Raw genomic sequence first — 18,825 nt, 5'->3', positions numbered from 1 at the left:
TGAGAGGGTGCTCGGGGAAGTTGGAGCTGGGATGGATGATGTGGCGAAAGGCATGTCAGGTTATGGAAAACCCAGCCCCATGTTCCCCGCAAGTACCACTAGTGGCACTCACTGCAGGGGATGAACAATTGAGGAGGATGAATCGTGGGCGATGGGAATCAGTGGAGATTGTAACAGTGGGAGACATATGGCAAGAGGGGAAGATAAAAGAATTTGGGGTGCTGGTGGAAGAGACAAGTTTACAAGTGGGGCAATACATCACTTATGTCAGAATGGTACGGCAAATTAATAAGACATGGTCCGAAATAATACTAGAGGGACAGCCCGACAAAGCCCTAGAAATGATGTATGACATGGCAGACGGAGGGCATGAGATTTCGAGAATTTATGAGCTCCTGATGTCCAGAATTGGGAAAGAAGTGACCCAATTAAGGTTAGACTGGGAAGAGGAGGTTGGGGAGGCCATGAGAGATAGCCTATGGGAAAGAGCCCAAGGGTACCACAAAACGTTGTCCAGAAATGCGAGGCTTCAGCAGATACAGCTGTATGTAACTCATATAGCATATTTAACTCCCCAACGCATAGCTAAATTCGAGAAAGCGGAGCGACAAACATACCCCAAATGTGGAGAAGTAAATGCAGGAATGACACAAATGTTTTGGGCATGTCTGGAAATTGGGAAGTTCTGGAGAGAGATAGCCCTCCGGCTAATGGAGAAAGGGATCAGGATAAATGTAGAATCAGTATGGGTGTGCGGTGGGAGGGTTCCCTAGGCCACGACAGCAGAGGCATGCAACCAAGCTGAAAGACCTGGCATATATTCTTGCTAAACGAAGAATAGCCATGGGATGGAAGGCGAGCCACAGACCCAAAGTTGAGGTATGGTGGAGGGACATGCAGAAATGGACTGAAGCCGAAACGGCAGTATGGCAAGAAGCGAGTAATAGAGGGGGGAGGAGGAAGTGGGATCCCTGATGGCCTGGAGACATATGGTAGCCATATTATACGAGCCCACTCAGAAAGACCCCAGGAGTTTGGGGGGGGGGGGGTTAATAGTATACATCAGAATTTAAATGCTAAGTTTCAGATGTCGTAAAACGATAATGTATAATGCTGGTTTGCTGAATGTTTGGAATTTGTTGTGAAAATCAATAAAAAAATGTAACAAAAGAAAACAAGAGAATTTCAGAGAGCCAGACCAGCCAATGTTAATTAGGCAAAAGTCTAGTTGAGCTGAAGCACTTTGTGCAATACTTTTACATACTTGCAAGATGTTTTAGAAGTCTTTGTAGAGAAAAATAGAATTACTGTAGGCCCACAAGCAGGAAGGCATGAGAGGGGCAAAGCTGCAAGCAACTCTGGAGAAGCAACCAAGACAAGTCTCAAATGAGAACTAGCAAGGCTACATGACAAGAGGTAAGTGCCCTTAGTTTTACAGTTCCTTTGGTTAGAAGAAATTGGTTCCAGCTTCTGTTCCTGTGTAGGTCTGCAGATCCTGTTGTTCCTGGGCCTCAGTTGTGGGGACAAGAGGGAGGACGTCTGGAGACTCCTGCACTACGAATTGAAGGTCGGCGGCGGCAATGGGCAAACTTCAGATCAGCCGCACTTCGCGGTTTAAGCTCCTCGCGGCTCTCGAAAAATAGCAGCACTGCGGGTCCTCGGATACCACTGTGGACTTTCCTCGCATCTGGGGTCCAGCACTCTGTTGAGGTGGCTCAGGCTTGGTCAGTCCTGCTTCCCGGCAGACCGGAGGATATTCCTGCAGCTTGGGTCCGACTTAAAGACACTCACTCGATGCTGGTGTTCCTCTCCCTGGCACCTGCAGCAGCAATGGAAGTACAGCCAGCTTCGAGAGGATTTCCAGATTAACTCGTCTTGAGGGTCGATTGATCCCACCAACCCAAGGGTAGAAGTCGTCCTTTGCAGGTCTTCTCTAGTTGAGGCTGATTCGGAGCTTCAGCACTGCAGCAGGGCTTCACTGGGCAAACCAACAGTGCAGGAGTTGCAGCAGGCGTCTCTTCCAAGTTCTTCTTCGGATTCCTTCGTCCAAAGGTCGACTCTGCCTTCCAAGCAAAAAGCCTTGCCTTTTATGCAGGTTTCTCCCATTCATTCGCAGCCTAACTGTCAATCACACAGCAGGGTGGCTGCCCTCTGAGGACAGCCTTCCAGCCATTCACCCTTGGGTGCATTTCTGTAACCAAGGAGACTACGCACAGGGAGTTTCGGGCACCTCCCTTGCTTCCTGCCCTGCTAGACACACTGGAGCGTGAATCCCGCCAAAGTCAAAACAAACAAAGGGACCAAACCTTGTTTGGGGCACAGAGTAAATCTCAAGAAGGACCTTTCCAACAAGAAATGGAGGAAAAAAGACCGGGCCATTTTGACAGAATGGGCACCCATGGGTGCTTTACTGCAGCTGCAATTGCAGCCCAGGGTAGAAACACATAATGGTAGGAAAAGGTAAACTACTGCCACCAGCCATTAATTGTAGAAAGGGTAACATAAAAATGTTACATGAGAAACTAGACAAAGGGGATACTAAGTAACCCCTCTAGCACCCTGATTTAAGATAGTGTGTGCTCGGTCTAGAAAGTTACACGATGTAAGTAAAGTCCATTTCACTTCACTGCTCTTGGAAACAGTAGTTTCACCAAGTGATGGTATTTAAACCTGTGGGAAAATAAGAGACTTCCCTGTACCACTGCACTGAAGGTGCCGTGTGTCACAATGTAAAGATGATGCCCTTGGAGTTTGTCAGACTCCAAAGTCAAACAAAACAGAGTCCAAATCACAGAAAAATACATGAGAGGGAAAAAAGATCTCACTCTCTCCAAGTTAGAAATTAAAAAGTCCTAAAGTCCAGCAAAAGTGCTGGGGGTCTCTACAGTAGAAGGGAATTAGTACATTTCTGAGAATTTTCCCTAACACTCGGCTACACTTGCCACTTAGAAAGGTTGTGGTGGCTACCCTTTTTGTTGGACTATTGTGTTGTCATAGAGTTAGAAGGTTGCACAACCCTCACCAGCGGCCTCTATAAAAATAAATACTCTCCCTAACAGTGAAACAAAGAGAAAGGAGAAAACAAAAAACAGAAAGCGTAGCCCAGGTAAAGCCTTGATTTTAATACAAAAGTTCATACTAAACCAAGGTAAGTACAAAGTAGCACAGTTTAAACGTGTGTAACTGCTGAAAAGTATACTCTGCTCCTTTTAGTATTTCAAGTCCTCCAGGCAGTACAACACAGTTACGACTCTCATCGACTCCAGGTCTAGTTTGAAATATAAAATAAACTCACTTTGTAGTGCTGACTCACAGTCAGCAACTACTTCCCAAAATACCCCTTACCCAGAAAAGAACAACAGCAGGTATGACTGTGTGCTTACTACTACTGTAAAACAAAGTGAAGACCTACCTTCATCCTGGTCATTCCCATCAATGTTTTCTTCATCGCTATCCACATCTCCTTCCTCAAGAATCTCTTCACTGCCTATGTCTGACTCATCACTATCATCATCGTCGTCATCATCATCCTCCTCCTCTCCCTCTGCATCATCATCATCAGATAAGCTCTTTAATGTGGACAACAGCTTATGATACACGGAAATCTGATCTGGCTCAGTGTCAGCATCGCTTTCTGAACTTGAATTATTTGAACTCTCAGCCTGAAAGAAAATATTGTCCACATTTTAAATTCTATAACGAACTCCTTTGGCAAAAAACTGCAGATATAGCAAATTGACCCAGTTGCAAACAGCGCATTCCAAAAACATGTTTTGGAGATAAAGATTCAATTCGACACGATATTTTATGATAAACTGTATTTCACTTTATAATCTAACATAAGTCTTTTCTTTCTGTACCAATATGTAAATCATTTCACATGTAGTTTTGATAAGAGTAATCTTTTTTTTTCTTTCTATGCCAAAACAATGTTTTGAGCCTAGCTCTTCATCAGGTCTCAACTGACCCCATTTCAGTTTAAAATGTGTTCATGGCACTTTTAGACTAACCTCACCTGGTCAATTCGGAATATAAACAGCAGAAATTACAATTAGTAATAACTGTTTTAGTTGACGAGCCCTGATGAAGAGCTAGGCTTGAAACATGTGTTAGCATAGAAGGAAATGCAAAAAAAGATGACCATCAGAACTATATGTGAAGTTATTTACTTATTAGTACTGAAAGAAAAGACTCATGTTAAACTACAAGCTAAGTTTCTTTATAAAAATTCGGATTTTTTCATTAATTATAAACAGTAAATATAATCACACAAACATCAATATAGCAGATTCAAATGATGCTCTATTTAAGAGGGTTTTACAGACAGTTACAGACATTGTACAAGAAATCATCTTCATTACAAACCATTATTAAACAAATTGCATCTCGATAAAATCTAATATTTTTAGCTTTAAAATAGGGATTTTAAAAAGCTTTACAAAGATCTAAATAACAAGTAAAAACAAGTACAAAATGACCCAGATCCTCCACTCTACCCATATTAGAATGGCAATTATTAGTAATCAAATTTTTTCAAAGGTAGCCAATTCAGCCTAGTCATGGGTACCGAGATGTTCTTATATAATGTATCGCAGTGTTGCAGGTACCCATAGATTCTATACTAGACAAACAGGTATGTTTTCAGTTGTTGCCTAAAAGTTAATAAGAGATTCAAGGAGTCGAAGGTTCAGTGGAAGAGCATTCCACATTCGAGGACCAAGGGCGGAAAACCATTGTTCATTCCATGTGCCCATTCTAACCCTTGTAATCTGCACATGCCGCTGATCCAAGGAGCGCAGCTGTCTCCGAGTTTGGTACAGCCAGATCTGTACGCTCAGCTAGGCTGGTGCCATCCCATGGATGCACCTGAATACCAGGCAAAGTACCTTGAAAAGAATCCTTTCAGATACCGGGAGCCAGTGTAACGGTCTTCTAAACGGAGACATTGCAGTTCTTCTACTCAGTGAGAAAATCAACCTAATAGCCGACTTTTGAGCTACCTGGAGCCGCAATCTGAAATGTTTGCACTCCCATGAGAAGAGCATTGCAGTAATCCAGCCTGGCGTTAGTAAATGTTACAACCACAGTTGGCCGATCCTTTGCTGCAATCAGGGTCCTTACTGGTTTTAGCAGCCTTAGTTGGAAATATACAGATTTCACCATCCGATTAACCTGTAGGTTGCAGTACATACTGGACTGCCAAATACAGCCAAGTTTTTTTTACAATGTCCACATACTTGGTGGGTAATTTGTTAAGGATTTCAATAGGGTGATACACACCTTGGTCTCAGCCTAGTATGTAGCGCACAACTGAGATGCCCTTCTCTTTATTTTATGTGGATTCAATGTGAGATGGTACACAACTCGTCTCACAAGCCCCTTTTTAAAAGACCCCGGATCAAAATGGACCATGAACCAGGCTGGTTGGTGAAAATTGAATATTTTATTTACTTTAAGATTCAAAGGAAATCATCGAATTTTAATATGGGGCAGCAATCACCAATGGGGTGATAATTACAATGAAAATGGAAGCAATGCACTTGGTTAACCTTCTCCTTTAACAAATACAAAGCACAAGTGAATAGGAACACTTTTTGAATTAGGATAGATAGCACCCAAGTTAAGGTTTCCCCCTGCAATGTTCCCTCAACCCCCAATTAATCAGATTTTGAGTGGATAGAAAGAAGCAGCAGGTAGTCAGGAATAAGAATGAGAGGCAAAACGCTTTGCAAAAGGCATGAATGACACTCAGGAAATGGACAAATAAATAATTAATGTGTGGTTAAATGTGTGATGCAAATATGATTTCTCCCAACAACAGAAATTCAGAAGCACTAGCAATCACAATGCAATGGATCAACAAGAAGCATACAATTGGAAAATAAGTTGAAAGTTAGAACATGCTGTAGCCGAATGACACGTTGGAAAGTTGCAATTTTCTCAATTCCTGCTTAAAATGACCCAAACGTTTTTTTATAAAAACGGGTGAAATACTGAAAATCGCAATGCGTTATTTGGTCTGGGGGACAGATGTATATCACAGGGACAATATCAAAGTGAAGGAATGGTGGTAGCTGAAGATTTGAATGAGATTTTCGCTGTGATTTAGGAAAAATAGACCAGTTAAAATGAAAACTATTGTTAAACAGTAAACTCCAGGGTTGATTAACGAAGTCAACCTTATTACCCCTGTGCTCAACTTTAACTGGAAATTAGTTTGATTACTCAAAATATAACGAAGGCCTTAGGATTTACACCAGACAGAAATGAAAAGAGAGATGGCGCTAGCACTTAGAAATCAAGGACAGGGTGCACAGAGAATTCTAACAGTTTTAACAAGTTACCAGGGTATAAATAGGATTGCTTAGAGAGTGTAAAAAAGGCAAAAGGGTCAAGATGTGGAGACTATGTGTTTCTCTGTGATGGGGAGATACTCACATTCCATGCTTAGTTTTGGAATTATGGAACAGCCAACTGGGTCTGGTCGCCAGACGGCGGGCGCAACTTACAGCAAACAGCTGGGCAATTCTGGTCACCGGATGGCAAGGAAAGCTGGATGGCAGGGTTGCAGCGGGCATGCAGGTAGTGGGCAGCAAGCCGGAATGATTTCAGGATGTTAAAGGTACCACAGCTTTTCCCTTCTTTTAAGAAAAATGGGATTTTAGTGGGTTTTTCCTGGATCAATGGCCTTGCTGGGACAGGATCAGCAAGATTTGGCCTTGCTGGAGTAGGTTCAGTAGGGTCAGCAATGATTTGGCCTTGTAGTGCAATCTGGAATCAGCAAGATGAATGTGGCAGATCAGGAAAGCAGCCGCAGGAAATTCAGGAGAGAGTCTATGGAGCTCTGTCAACCCCTCTCATTTATAGGGCATGGTGACATCATAGAAGTATATGATAGGGCAGGCTTAGGTAAGCACGCCTCTTCTGGATTGGTCAGGGGTAATGGCTGACGCCTTGCTTTCAGCTGGTTGGGTTTCAAGGGCTTGATGTCAGATTTATGATGCGAGTTTTACAATGTTCAAAATCTCCCACAGTTACTTTTGCCACAACCCAGTTTTGCCATAAATGGCACCTTTGTACAGTAGTAGCATTTTAACAAATTACATGAGCAGATTACATATTTTGTGCAGCTCATGATAGTCCAACTCTACAGTGTGTGAGACTCTGTTTCGTCCGTTTAACAGTTTTTGTTGTTTTTAGTGAGAAATCTTCGGCCTAAAATTCCATAACTTTATACATGGGTGTCGATTATAATAAGGGATGTAAGTATTAAAATTCGCAATGGGATCATGGATACTTTCCTTATAATACACAATTATCTGCCATTTCTATTTCCCATGTGTCCTGTGGCAAAGATAAAAATCTTACAAGTTTTATTTATAAAATAGTCTTTGGAAACAAATGTTCAGTATTGTTCCCCATATACAGGCATAGCTTCCGAGCTACCCCCCTAAGTCCAGGGTTTGTCATGGAGTTTTTCTTTGAAGCTTCTTGTAGAAGTCACAGGGAAGTGTGATTTTCTTTTTCGCACATCCGTGTCCTAGAAATTCCATTGCAAGATGGCTCAGCCCTGACCCAAGTCTAATTAGTATGTGAAGTTTCTTTGTCCTGGTCAGTCAAAGTTTTCCAACCTAGCAATTTATCACTTTTGTGTCTTGGAAGTTTATGGTGGCTCCATTTGGGGGAAGCCTTAGCTTAGCCAGCAGGGACAAACCTTTCCTGGAGCCTGCATAATTCAGCCAATGCAGTTTAATTCCTTTTATTTTTTTTTCTTTTGTCCTGGATCACAACAAACCTGTTGGATAAAACATCCCCTATATGTTTGCCCAGCAACAAACTCCTTTACATTGCTAGGCACAGACAAGTCTTTGTTCAACATGGTACTTTTTAAAACAGGCATTTTGTTTCTGGTTTGCACAAGCCTAGTTTGACACATGGTAAATGTTGCTTGGATTGCTCTTCCATCTACTTCCCAATATTGTTCTGTAGCTGTAGCCAGCTTATTTTACACAACAGTCTCTACCAGGCAAATGTCTCCTGAAATTGGCAGGGGCACAGAAAGCTAGAATTCCTTTTCAAGCAGTGTTTTTTTTATATTTTGTAGCAAAAGTTTAAGCGTTTTTCCGTGCAGCTGTAGTAAAGCTTTTGTTGATTTTCTCAGGTTTGGCTGGCACAGCCTGTCAGTTAGGAGTAAGGTTCTTTTCTGATGGAGCACAATGTGAATATGGCTGGGCATGACAGGGTCGTTTTGATAAAAAAGCAGTTTGATGAAAACAGGGAAAAATAGCATCAGAGCGGCATCATTTTAAGGGTGAAATATTCCCTTTTTCAATGGGAATTTTGGGCTTGCAGCAAAACAGCAACGCTTTTTCCCTCCATTTCTTTAAGACAAACAAGAACACACCGTAGTAACCTTTCTCAGGATGCTCCCTGTTCCATCTTGCCCAATGGCGCTTGGCAAAACAGTGCAGCCCTTTTTGTCGCTGCAAAACGCAGTTTTGGTGTGAGGCAATGGTGCTCACAGGGGCAAACGCAGCCATTTCGCTGTTTCTGCTGAAATGCAGCTTGGTGATGTAGGGGGGGGGCGGGGAGTACTGCTGAGCAGGTAAATATATCCCACAAATTCAAAGAGAGATGGGCATGGGATAGTATGAACCATGTCCCGTACCTTCCTCCTTGCGCCCAGTACAATGACCTCGGTTTTAGTTGTATTCAACTGCAGTTTTTTTTCCAGCACCCACTCCTTGATATTAGGCAATGATAAATAAAGAGGGCAGTCCATGTATGTAGTGTTGCCCATTGGTATTTCAACATTGCAGGGGTTCACTATTGGAATTTTAATATTGCAGGGAATCCTCTGATTTCCCCAACCACCTTCTTTAATTTTGGGTTGAGTGACTGACCCGTGCACTGTTAAAAAAAATAACTAACAAATCGGATTTGTGCATGTACTTCATTTGTTGAGATCCCTAATTCTAGTCACAGGAAGCTATTTAGGGCACCTTGAGGGAGACTACACTAATTTCTTAGATCCACTAATTTCTTCAAGATTCTATTTCGGATCTTCTCTAATGCTGTGCAATTGGCATAGCCCCAGATCTCGATCCCATATATCATGAAAGTATGAACCTTGGCTTTAAACAACCGCAGGCATTTATCTAACATACAGCCACCATACATGTAAAAAAATTGGAGCGAGCCGCCCAGACCTGCTGTAGCCTTCTCGGCAATCGCAGACTTATGCCCGGACCATTTCCCGTTCTTAGCAAAAAGTAATCAGAGGAAGCTGTATGATTTCACTACCTCTATCTTTCAACTATCAAGGGCCCAAGTTGAGTGATTTCTTCCCTTGTTGAAGACCAAAACTTCATCTTTGTCTTATTCAGTTTAAGGCAATGGGAAGAGAAATCTTCTTCAGCATAAAGAAGACTCTGTTGCAGCCCACCGGACTTGGGTCAATCAGGGCAGTGTCGCCAGAATACAAAAGAGACCCAAAAGTAGTGCCGTTCAGAAAAGGGCCATTAAGAAAAGGGGGATTAACCCTGGTTCCCAGAATGTCTGGGTTAAAATCAGACAAATACAAAATAAATAACATCGGAGGCTGGGCACATCCCTGATTCACACCTTTGTTGGTTTGAAATAGGTTCATCAACTGTCCATCAGAAGAAACCTGCACTGAAACGTGCATGTCTCTATAACAAAGTTGGAGCAGATTCAAGAGTCCAACCGGCATTTTTAAAACGGCTAACTTTCCCCAGATCTTATGCCTTGGGATCAAATCAAAGGCCTTTTCCAGCTCAATTAAAGCCACATCTAGCTTCCCACCTCTGACCAAACAATATTCACCAGTGTAGACAGTACCATACAGTGATCAATTGTGGGCTACCCTCTTCTGAAACCAGCCCAAGATGGTTTCTCAAGATTCAAAGGGTCAGCCAAATCCTTGACCCTAGATGATAGGCATTTAACAAATACAGGGATGACGAGCAATGAAATAGGTCTATTACAGTTAGGATTGCCATGGACCCCCTTCTTGAAAATGGGGACTACAATGCTCTGGGACCAAGAGCAAGGAAATACCCCTGAGAGACTCACAGTGTTAAAAAATGTAAATAAGATCGGACCCAACCAACTTGTGAAGCCCTTAATAATATCGGAATGCATACCATAAGGGTCTGTTCTTTACCTGAGGATAGAGTTTCCACAATAGACACAATCTCCCCAGCGCTAAACATTAATTTTTCTGTGCTTAAATCAGGACTATTACTGAGGATACCACATCGGCAACCAAGAAAAAGTGAGGCCTCCATCTCTCAGCTGAGATATACTTTACCCTGTTTTCACAGGGACCCTCAAACTATAAAGTGAAATACATAAACGTATCAGGTCGAATTTAATCTTTATCTGCCCCCAACAAGTGTGGAAGGTGCTGTTCGGAACGCAGTCAGTTTTTTGCTTGTTTGTAGGTTTAGGGAGCGACGGGGAAGTGCCACCAAAGAACTAGGTTTGTCTGCGACATCCCAATCCAATCCAAATAATTGTAGTGTTTAACACAGGTTAGTGGTTAATTCCCAACCTAGTGGAAAAAGTGTACTTAAGAAAGAGTAGGCATCAATATTCAGTAGTAGGCCTAATGAGCTCAGAAAGACTCCATGTTGAATAAAATTCTTGCTGTCAGAACAGAGGGATGAAATTGGCAACAAATGCTGTGTTTGCATAAGTCTGTATCCTGCGGGCTTAGCAAAGTTATATAAAAAGATTACAACACCAAAAATATATTCATGTCTGACAAGCAGTAGTCACTTCAAATGAAAACTGATTAAGGAGTATGAGTCTTAATTGTATTAAGGGTACACATCTGTTTTGGTCATTTCATGAATATTGGAGACGTGACCTAAGTGACTAGGTTTGCTTCGATCCTCATAGAGGTCAATTGTATTCATCGGAAAGGCTGAAATACTCCTTTGTGAGGTCATATAATCTTCAGTTTCTTGCAATGAAAATGCACTGAGAAGGTTATAAAAATATGCTGATAAGGCTGCTGGGTGTCACGACCCTCGCCCAAAACCCCCTCTGGCAAACTTATTGGCCAGGTGGAGTCAGGACTCGGGCCTGGCATCCTCTTCAAAAGCCCTCATGGGGCCAGTCCTGGCGCCTATGGCGCCAGGCTCATACACCATGAACAACAATGTTCTTGGGAACTACTTTATTGTATTGTCAGCCAACATGGAGGCATCCACATAGCTTAGTTCCGAAGAACCAAGCTATGCAGTCTAGTGTTGTGGGTGTGGCAGGCCTGGGACTACTTTCCCTGGTACTACTTTACCTGGGCTATATAAACCACACCCTGACTGCAGAACATGCTTCGTGTTACTTTGCAGCTTGCAACGTGACGCTCACTGTGTCCAGCTATTCCCTCGAACCTCGGAGTAGCAGAACCGGCAAGGAGACAAAAGGAACATCATTAGCAGCAGCATCTTACCTGCAGTCTTCATCTTTAAACACTCGCAGCTACTGAGAACAGCTTCCTCGAATCTGCACGCCTCCCGGACAGAACAACCTGAAAGAGGAAGATAGAGGCAACATTAAAGAAAGCTGTAGAGACATTTACAAATTACGAACTGCTCAAAAGGCTTAACTGGCTGGTCGCATCTTGGCTGGCACCACTCCGGACATTCCACTCACGCTGAAGAACACTGCGACCTACAAGGAAGGAAAACACAGGTTAGCAAAGGCAAGACTTTGCAGCGCTGCGCATAGCGCTTACTTACCGCATCATAGCGCTCTTAATGCGCCATCATTTACCAGCGGGGCTCAACCAAACCAGTTTGCCGCGCTGAAGCTCTGCATACCTAAGGGAGAAAAAAAAGAGACATTTTAAACAAAGAAAGGCATGCAAGATAGCAACAAAACTAAAGAACAGCAATAAGACCTACCTGAACAATATCAAACGGGCCGGCGTCAGTGAAGTAACTGGACCGCACTTGCCCATGAAAGACAACGCGCCCCTGCAAAGAAGGCAGGACGGAGAGCACGCCTAATTCTACCACAAGGTGAGGAGAGGGCGCCAGAGGGACTGAAAGCATGCGGGGGTGGAGGGAGGATGCTTACCCCAGTCGGGCAGTCTTGAACACAGTCCTCCTGTATTTTCAGGCAGAACCTTCCCCGCAGACCACATCAGGGCAAAGCTGAGAAGCATACCAGCGAGTAACCCAGCTGGGTGGCGTCCCTGTGGATACCAGGTGAGCGTAACACTGGGTGATAGTATGGGATTGCTTGGGGATTAAGTGCTGTCCGTTCCTGTTTTCACCCTGCAGTGCTGTTATTAAAGGTTTACCAAACTACATTCTCCAGTGATTCAAAAACCAAGTTTGTTTTTGGCGACAGTAACGACTGCCATCAACTTGCAGCAAGGAGCTATGGATTTATGGAGATCCAGAACCCACCAATGGATATAGAGCAGATTCTAGCTCCTATAGTGTGGCATGTGTAATCTTCAAAAGGGATGTATTAGTACTAGGGAGAATTCTTATTTCTGTGCTAATTCCCTTCAACCTTAGAGACCCCCAGCTCTTTTGCTGGATTTAGGATTTTTTAATTTTAACTCTGAAGGGAGTGGACCTTTTCCTTACTCTCTTCTGTGTTTTTACCTGATTTGGATTTTGTGTTTTCACTGTTTTTGGAGTCTGACAAACTCCATAGGCATATCCGTTTTGTATGGTGACACACAGCACCTTCAGTGCAGTGTCACAGAGAAATCCCTTTAGATTTCTCATAAGATTTAAATACCTTTTCTTGTGTGAACTACAGCTTCCACGAATAGCAAAGTGAAATGGACTTTTCTTAAATTTTCTCTTTGTAGGTCCAGCACACACCATCTTATTTGGAGTGCTGGGGGTTACCTAGTAGCCCCTTATTCTACATTCTCCTGTAACATGGTTATGTTACCTCACTACTTTAAATGGCTGGTGGCAGTGATTACATTTTTCCTACCATTGTGCTTTTCGACCGCAGGCTGAACCCTCAGCTGCAGTACAACACCCATTGGGACAATTGTGTCAAAATAGCCCGTCTTCTTTTTTTGCCATTTTCAGTTTGTGAGGTCTTCTTTGGGTTTTACTCTGTGCGTTGAGACAGGATTTAGCCCTTTGTTTGTCTTGCCTTTTGGCAGACTTCAGCCCTGAAGCCTGTCCCTGGCTCCAGTGTGTCTGGAAGGACAGGATGTGAGGGAAGGTCCCGAATGCAACTAGTCCTGACTGGCTGGCCATCCATTCAGGACAGCCACCCTGCTGTGTGATTGACAGCCTAGGCTGTGCATGAATGGAAGAAACCTGCTTAAAGGGCGAGGGTTTTGGGGCTAGAGGCAGAGTCGACCACTGGGAGTGTCAAGATCCAGATGCACAAGTTCATAAACCGTGGCAAAAGGAATGGGTTTGATATTCACTCAGAAGGACCCTCGGAGATGCTGTGGCAGACAACGTACGTGACCAGGCTTTATCTGCACCCCCACTTACCCTCACCAAGAGGAAGACCTTCCCAATGATGCACCCTACTGCCCTATATTATATACGGGACAGTTGGGTTTATCACATGAAAGGGCAAGAATGAAACAACGCCAGACAAGGACACCAAGCTGGAAGAAGAAATTGTGACAATCAGGAGCGTGTTTCACTAAGCAAACAAAACATGCACTGAGCAGAAAATACCACTCCTCTCTAACCTGGTCAAGAAGCCCCGGTAAACCTTGAGAAAGAGATTCGAGGACGGTCCCTGTCTTGTAAAACTGCCACTGTCATGTAAATAGAAGGACACCTAAATAAGGCTGAATCAAATATATACAGAAGTCTAACTAATACCGTACAGGGAGTTGGATTGGGTCTTAGCGTGACACATGGCGTCCAGGAAGTCTGAAGTCCAAGAAGGTAATTGGTGGTGGAGGAAGGGAAAAATTGAGGGAAGGAAGGTTAGTAATCGTAACTAACCCGGGCATCACGAGGGTCACACTATTTATTTATTTTATTTATTTGCATTTGTTGAGCGCACAGCAGACCGAAGGCAACATGGCGCTTGTTACAGTGTTGCTTATACTTAGTTACATACAGTTCAGGTCCGTAGGTGTTACATTGGATGATGATTTTGTGTGTTTTTTTTTTTTCTCTTTCTTTTCATTTATACATTGAGGATCAGGTAACTAGGAGAAAAAGGTTAGTTGAAGGGGGCAGTTTTGAGTTTTTTGCGGAAGGAGAATAGTGATGTTTCAGCTCTGAGGTCGGTGTGGAGGGAGTCCCAGAGCTTGGAAGCCTATACCTCCTGCCTTTGTCCTGTTGATGCGAGGTATCGTTAGTTGATTGGTGTATTGTAATCTGGTCGGTCTGGTGGATTGCGATCTACATAATGTGTCAGATAGGTATGAGAGTGCTGAGAGGTTGATGCATTTATGAGTAGTTGTGAGAATTTTGAAGAAGATACGGTCCTTGACTGGGAGCCAGTGAGCTGTCTTCCTGGCTTGAGTGATGTGGTCTCTTTTCGGTATGCTGAGGGCTGCTCTAAGAGCGCTGTTTTGAGTTGTTTTGAGTCTAGATAGGTTTTTTTTGGAGGTGCCGGCTAGGAGCGCATTACAGTGTTGTAGTTTGGCTCCTATGGTAGCTCTAGCGATGTAGAGGCAATTATCTTTAGTTAGGAATGGTTTTATTGCGTTGATAAGTTTAGTACTCAGTGCAGAGGCCGAGACTATGGTGCTGACTTGTTTGTCCATATATAGGGTAGCGTCTATGTGAACCCCCAGTGTTTTGACTGAAGATATTACTGGGATGACACAGTTATCTATGTTGAAGTTGAGGTACAGCGGTTGAGGTTGGAGAGAGTGGATTTCTGGCCTAGAATGAGAATTTCGGTCTTGTCCACGTTCAAGCAGAGGCCGTTAGTGGCCATCAATGCATGCATGGTGGAGTAGATTTGCTGTAGGGTAGTGGCGTCTTGATGATAATGTCCCGTCAGGGGAAGGAGAACCTGTGTGTCGTCAGCGTAATTTATGTATGTGATCCCAAGTGCGTCCAGTTTGTCAAAGAGAGGCTTGGTAAAAAGATTATAGAGCGTAGGGGCAGTACATGAACCTTGTGGGACACCGCAGTGGATGATGGAGGATGCTGCATGAGCTGTGCTAGAGAACACTTTCATGGCTCTGCCCTCTAAGAAAGAGGTTACCCAGGATGCTGCGTCCTTAGAAAAGTGCGCAGCATGCGTCAGATGACTGGTAAGTGTGATGTGATCTACCAGATCAAATGCTGCAGAAAGGTCCAGGAGGAGGAGGAGAGCAGGCTTGCCTTTGTCAAGGATGTTGGTGATTTTGTTTTTTTAGGTCTAGAAAGGCGGTTTCAGTTCCGTGCCCTTTGCGGAACCCAGATCGTCTTTTTCCTAGGATTGCTTTCGATTCAAGATATAGTTGAATCTGTTTGTGGGCGGCCTTGTCTAGTATTTTCAGGAGGAATGGAACTGTTGTTATGGGTCGGTAGTTATTGGGGTTAGCTGGGTCTAGCGTAGGATTTTTTTAAGAGAGGGCGCACCCATGCCTCTTTAAGGCTGTCTGGGACTATGCCCGTTTTGAATGAAGTATTGATGAATGCCGTGAGAAGAGGGGCGAGCAGTTCTGCGCAGTCCTTGATTATTTTAGGGTGGCACACATCACCCTTACATTGTGAAGGTTTGAGGTGTCTGAGGATGTCAATGACATCTGCTTCGGAGATTTCTGTGAATGCGAATTTGGGCATGTTGCTTGTTTTTACATTTGGGTGAGTCTGTACATGAGGGCTCTGCTTAGGTAAGGTATTGTAGTGGTGAGATATCTTATTTTGGAGGAGGTTTATCTTTGCAAGCATGGCTGATTGAATGCTTGTGCACCATGCTTCGTCTTTGACGATCTCATCCGGACATGTTTGTTTGTTTATTTGGTAATGCGCTCCAAGCCCGTGGGCAGCTGGGCGCAACAATACATGTAGACTCGAAACTTAGTTACAGTGCCTGACACAGGCTATTAGGTGGGTGGGTGGTACAGTTAATTCTTTAAAGATACTGAAGAGTTCTTTAGAGTGGGAGTTGGCAGTGGAAATACGGTGGTTGTAGGCTTCAGATTTAGCAATGAAGATGGCGTCTTTGTATTTTTTGGCTATGGATTTGAGGTTGCCTTTTGTGGTGTCACAAGGATTACACTGCCAGTTCTTGAGCGCTTGGCGTTTGTCTTTGCGCAGAGTCTGGAGTTCCTCTGTGAACAAGGAGTTGGAGTGGAAGGATTTTTTTTCTTTTTTTTGTTTTCCAATGGGGCGACGGCATTGACAGCTTTGGTAATGGCGTCTTTGAATATTTCTGCGAGGATGTTCGGGTCAGAGGAGAAGGGGGGCGCTAGCTAGGCATGGCAGATTAAGGTGTGCACTGACGTTGTCCGCTGTGAGTTCTTTGGCACTTCTGGCTAATGTCGCCAGTGCTGTGGCATGCACTTTAGTGCATAAAGAAACTGGGATGTCCAATAGGAGAAGGTTGCGGTCTGTCCAGGGGAGGCTAGTATTGGATGTGATGGCTGTGTTACAATTATGGTCTATGATCCAGTCTAGGATGCGTCCTTATGCGTGAGTAGGAGCAGTGATTTTTTGTGAGAAGCCCGAGTCGTAGAGATCTTTGGCTAGCGATGTAGCCGTTTTGTCCTTGGGGTCATTGAATCCTAGATTGAGGTCTCCTATAAGTAATGATTTAGTGGATTTCTTAATATTGTTTCCTAGGAGGTGATTGACTTGACCTATGAAGTTGGCGGTGGGGCCAGGTGGTCGGTATATGATATGAATATTTATTGTGCTGTTTGGTGAGAGTGCTAGTTTGACTGATAGAATGTCAACATTCCCTTCCTCTTGGTGGGGTATGGTTCTGATAGCGCTTGTTGGGTTGCAGCACTCAATAACAGCAGAGCGCCCAAAGTCGTGTGCTGGGATCCCAGGAGGTAAGGGGAATTGACAAAACAATAAGGCAAGAGAATGTCAGGACAGGCCAAAGTTGTAAGGTAGCGGCAGTTAAAGCTACCAAATCAGTGAGCAGGAGAGAAGTCAAAAACGGGCTGAGGTCAATGCGGGACGGACAGCGAGGTGCCAAACTGGAAGATAAGAGAGAGTAGTCAATAGACAGGCAGGATTCAAAAACCACAAAGAATACCAATTTCCAAAATGTAGAGCCAGGAGCGGAATCCAAAAGCCAAAGCAGGTCAGTAACAGGAAATCCAATTAATCAAACAGCCTCACGGCGGAACGACGAAGTAGAAGCTTCTTTTCCTCAAAATACGATCAGAAGTGCTGAATCGTAGCAGTTTCCGGATTTATGCCGTTCCTGATCACGGCGTTGCCTGGATACGGCGTATACGCTGACATGCACGTGTTGTGATCATGTGAGCGCGGAAGGTCGCAGAACGTGAAGGTAATGCTCCCACCCTAGGGGAAGAACAACATGACCATGGCAAAGCAGAACCACAATCTAGGTGATCCATGAACCGGGCGGGCCATCGATGGTAAGCAGTGATGTGTTGGCAACATTTTAGCAGGGGTCATGACAGGGAGAAACACCCGACGAAGAAACCGTGAACGAAGCTTGCTACAACCACCTGGACCTTTGAATTGAGTGGTGAAGCCCTGCTGCTGTGCTGAAACTCCTCTTTCACCTCGACAGAGAAGCTCTGGAAGGAACGACTTTGCCCCTTGGGTTAGTGGGACCAACTAACCCCGAGACGAACTCCACTGGACCACGATCCCCGACTTGCTGTGCTTCTCCGTTGCTTCGGAAGCTCAATGCCAGGGGTTGAGTGTCTGCAGTCGAGTGAAATGTCTGAAGCGGTAACAAATCCGGCTAGAAGCTCCAGGAGTCTGCCAAGGACCCTCCAGAAGCAGGATGACCAGATCACCGGATCCAAGGAGTGAAGGAAGCCCAACCGGAATCCGCGCCAGTGCAGTTTGCTAAGCGCTGAAACCGTGAAGTACCGCTGAAACGAAAAGAGCCTGAAGCTGCCGACTATCTCCCAAGTACCGCAGCAGGAGCACTCCAGACATCCTCCATCGCGTCTTCACGACTGAGGCTCAGGAACAAGGGTCTGCACCGCTATAGCAAGAGAGAATCCAGTTGGAACACTCTTCTTCAAACTATTTAGGCTTGGGGTACTTATTGCCTCTTAGTCGCGCTTTTCGCAGTTGGGAATTGCATTGGCTTACCTTTTAGAGTGGATTCAAACTCTCTTTTCACAGGCTTGAGGCACTACAATAATTAATTATTCTACAAACTCTAACTTTGTGCAAAACTTTGATTTAAGAAGTGCCTCAGATCCATATATGGTGTTCCAATGGACTTTGGCTGTCCTGGCTCCCTGAAGACTCTTCTAGTCCATTGGCTGAGATACTGTTTGTCCCTCATAGGTGGTAGCTTGTTGTAAACTGTTACTGCTGGGAAAGGCTTATCTAGATTTCATTGGAAGATTTAGTTGTCCTCACATATACTGAGAAACTGTCTAACCTTTTTCCTTCCCTAACCTTTCCTGTCTGCAACCTCCGAATCTGGAAAGTAGAACTAGTGCGATATATAAATCCCATTACTGCCCTTGTGATTGTGATTGTGTAAGAAGCAAAGCCAAATGTTATCCACTAACTTGTTTTGATTCTGAAAAGTAATTTTAAAGTATATTTACAATGCTACACAAATTGCCTTTTTAAAGAAAGCTTATTTTAAAAACTGATGTTAATTAAATAAATAACTATTTATAACTGAACCCTTGAGTATAAGTGTTACTTAGCTACTTGTATTTAC

The 18,825-nt window shown here is 43.9% G+C and overlaps 1 protein-coding gene across 1 annotated transcript in view; it reads right to left on the bottom strand.

The window, feature by feature from the left end:
- Nucleotides 1-18,825, bottom strand: part of UTP25 (UTP25 small subunit processome component) — a 379,991-nt gene that overhangs the window by 347,141 nt on the left and 14,025 nt on the right. The window contains exon 3 of the mRNA XM_069608503.1: nucleotides 3,413-3,662. Within this exon, the coding sequence (XP_069464604.1) occupies nucleotides 3,413-3,662 (250 nt within the window). The remainder of the gene's footprint in view (nucleotides 1-3,412; nucleotides 3,663-18,825) is intronic.

Source organism: Ambystoma mexicanum, chromosome 4q, assembly GCF_040938575.1.
Source record: "Ambystoma mexicanum isolate Mex_15411 chromosome 4q, UKY_AmexF1_1, whole genome shotgun sequence".
Lineage (NCBI taxonomy): Eukaryota > Metazoa > Chordata > Amphibia > Caudata > Ambystomatidae > Ambystoma > Ambystoma mexicanum.
Note: the sequence above shows the minus strand (reverse complement) of the source record. Positions and strands in the feature narration are given on the sequence as shown.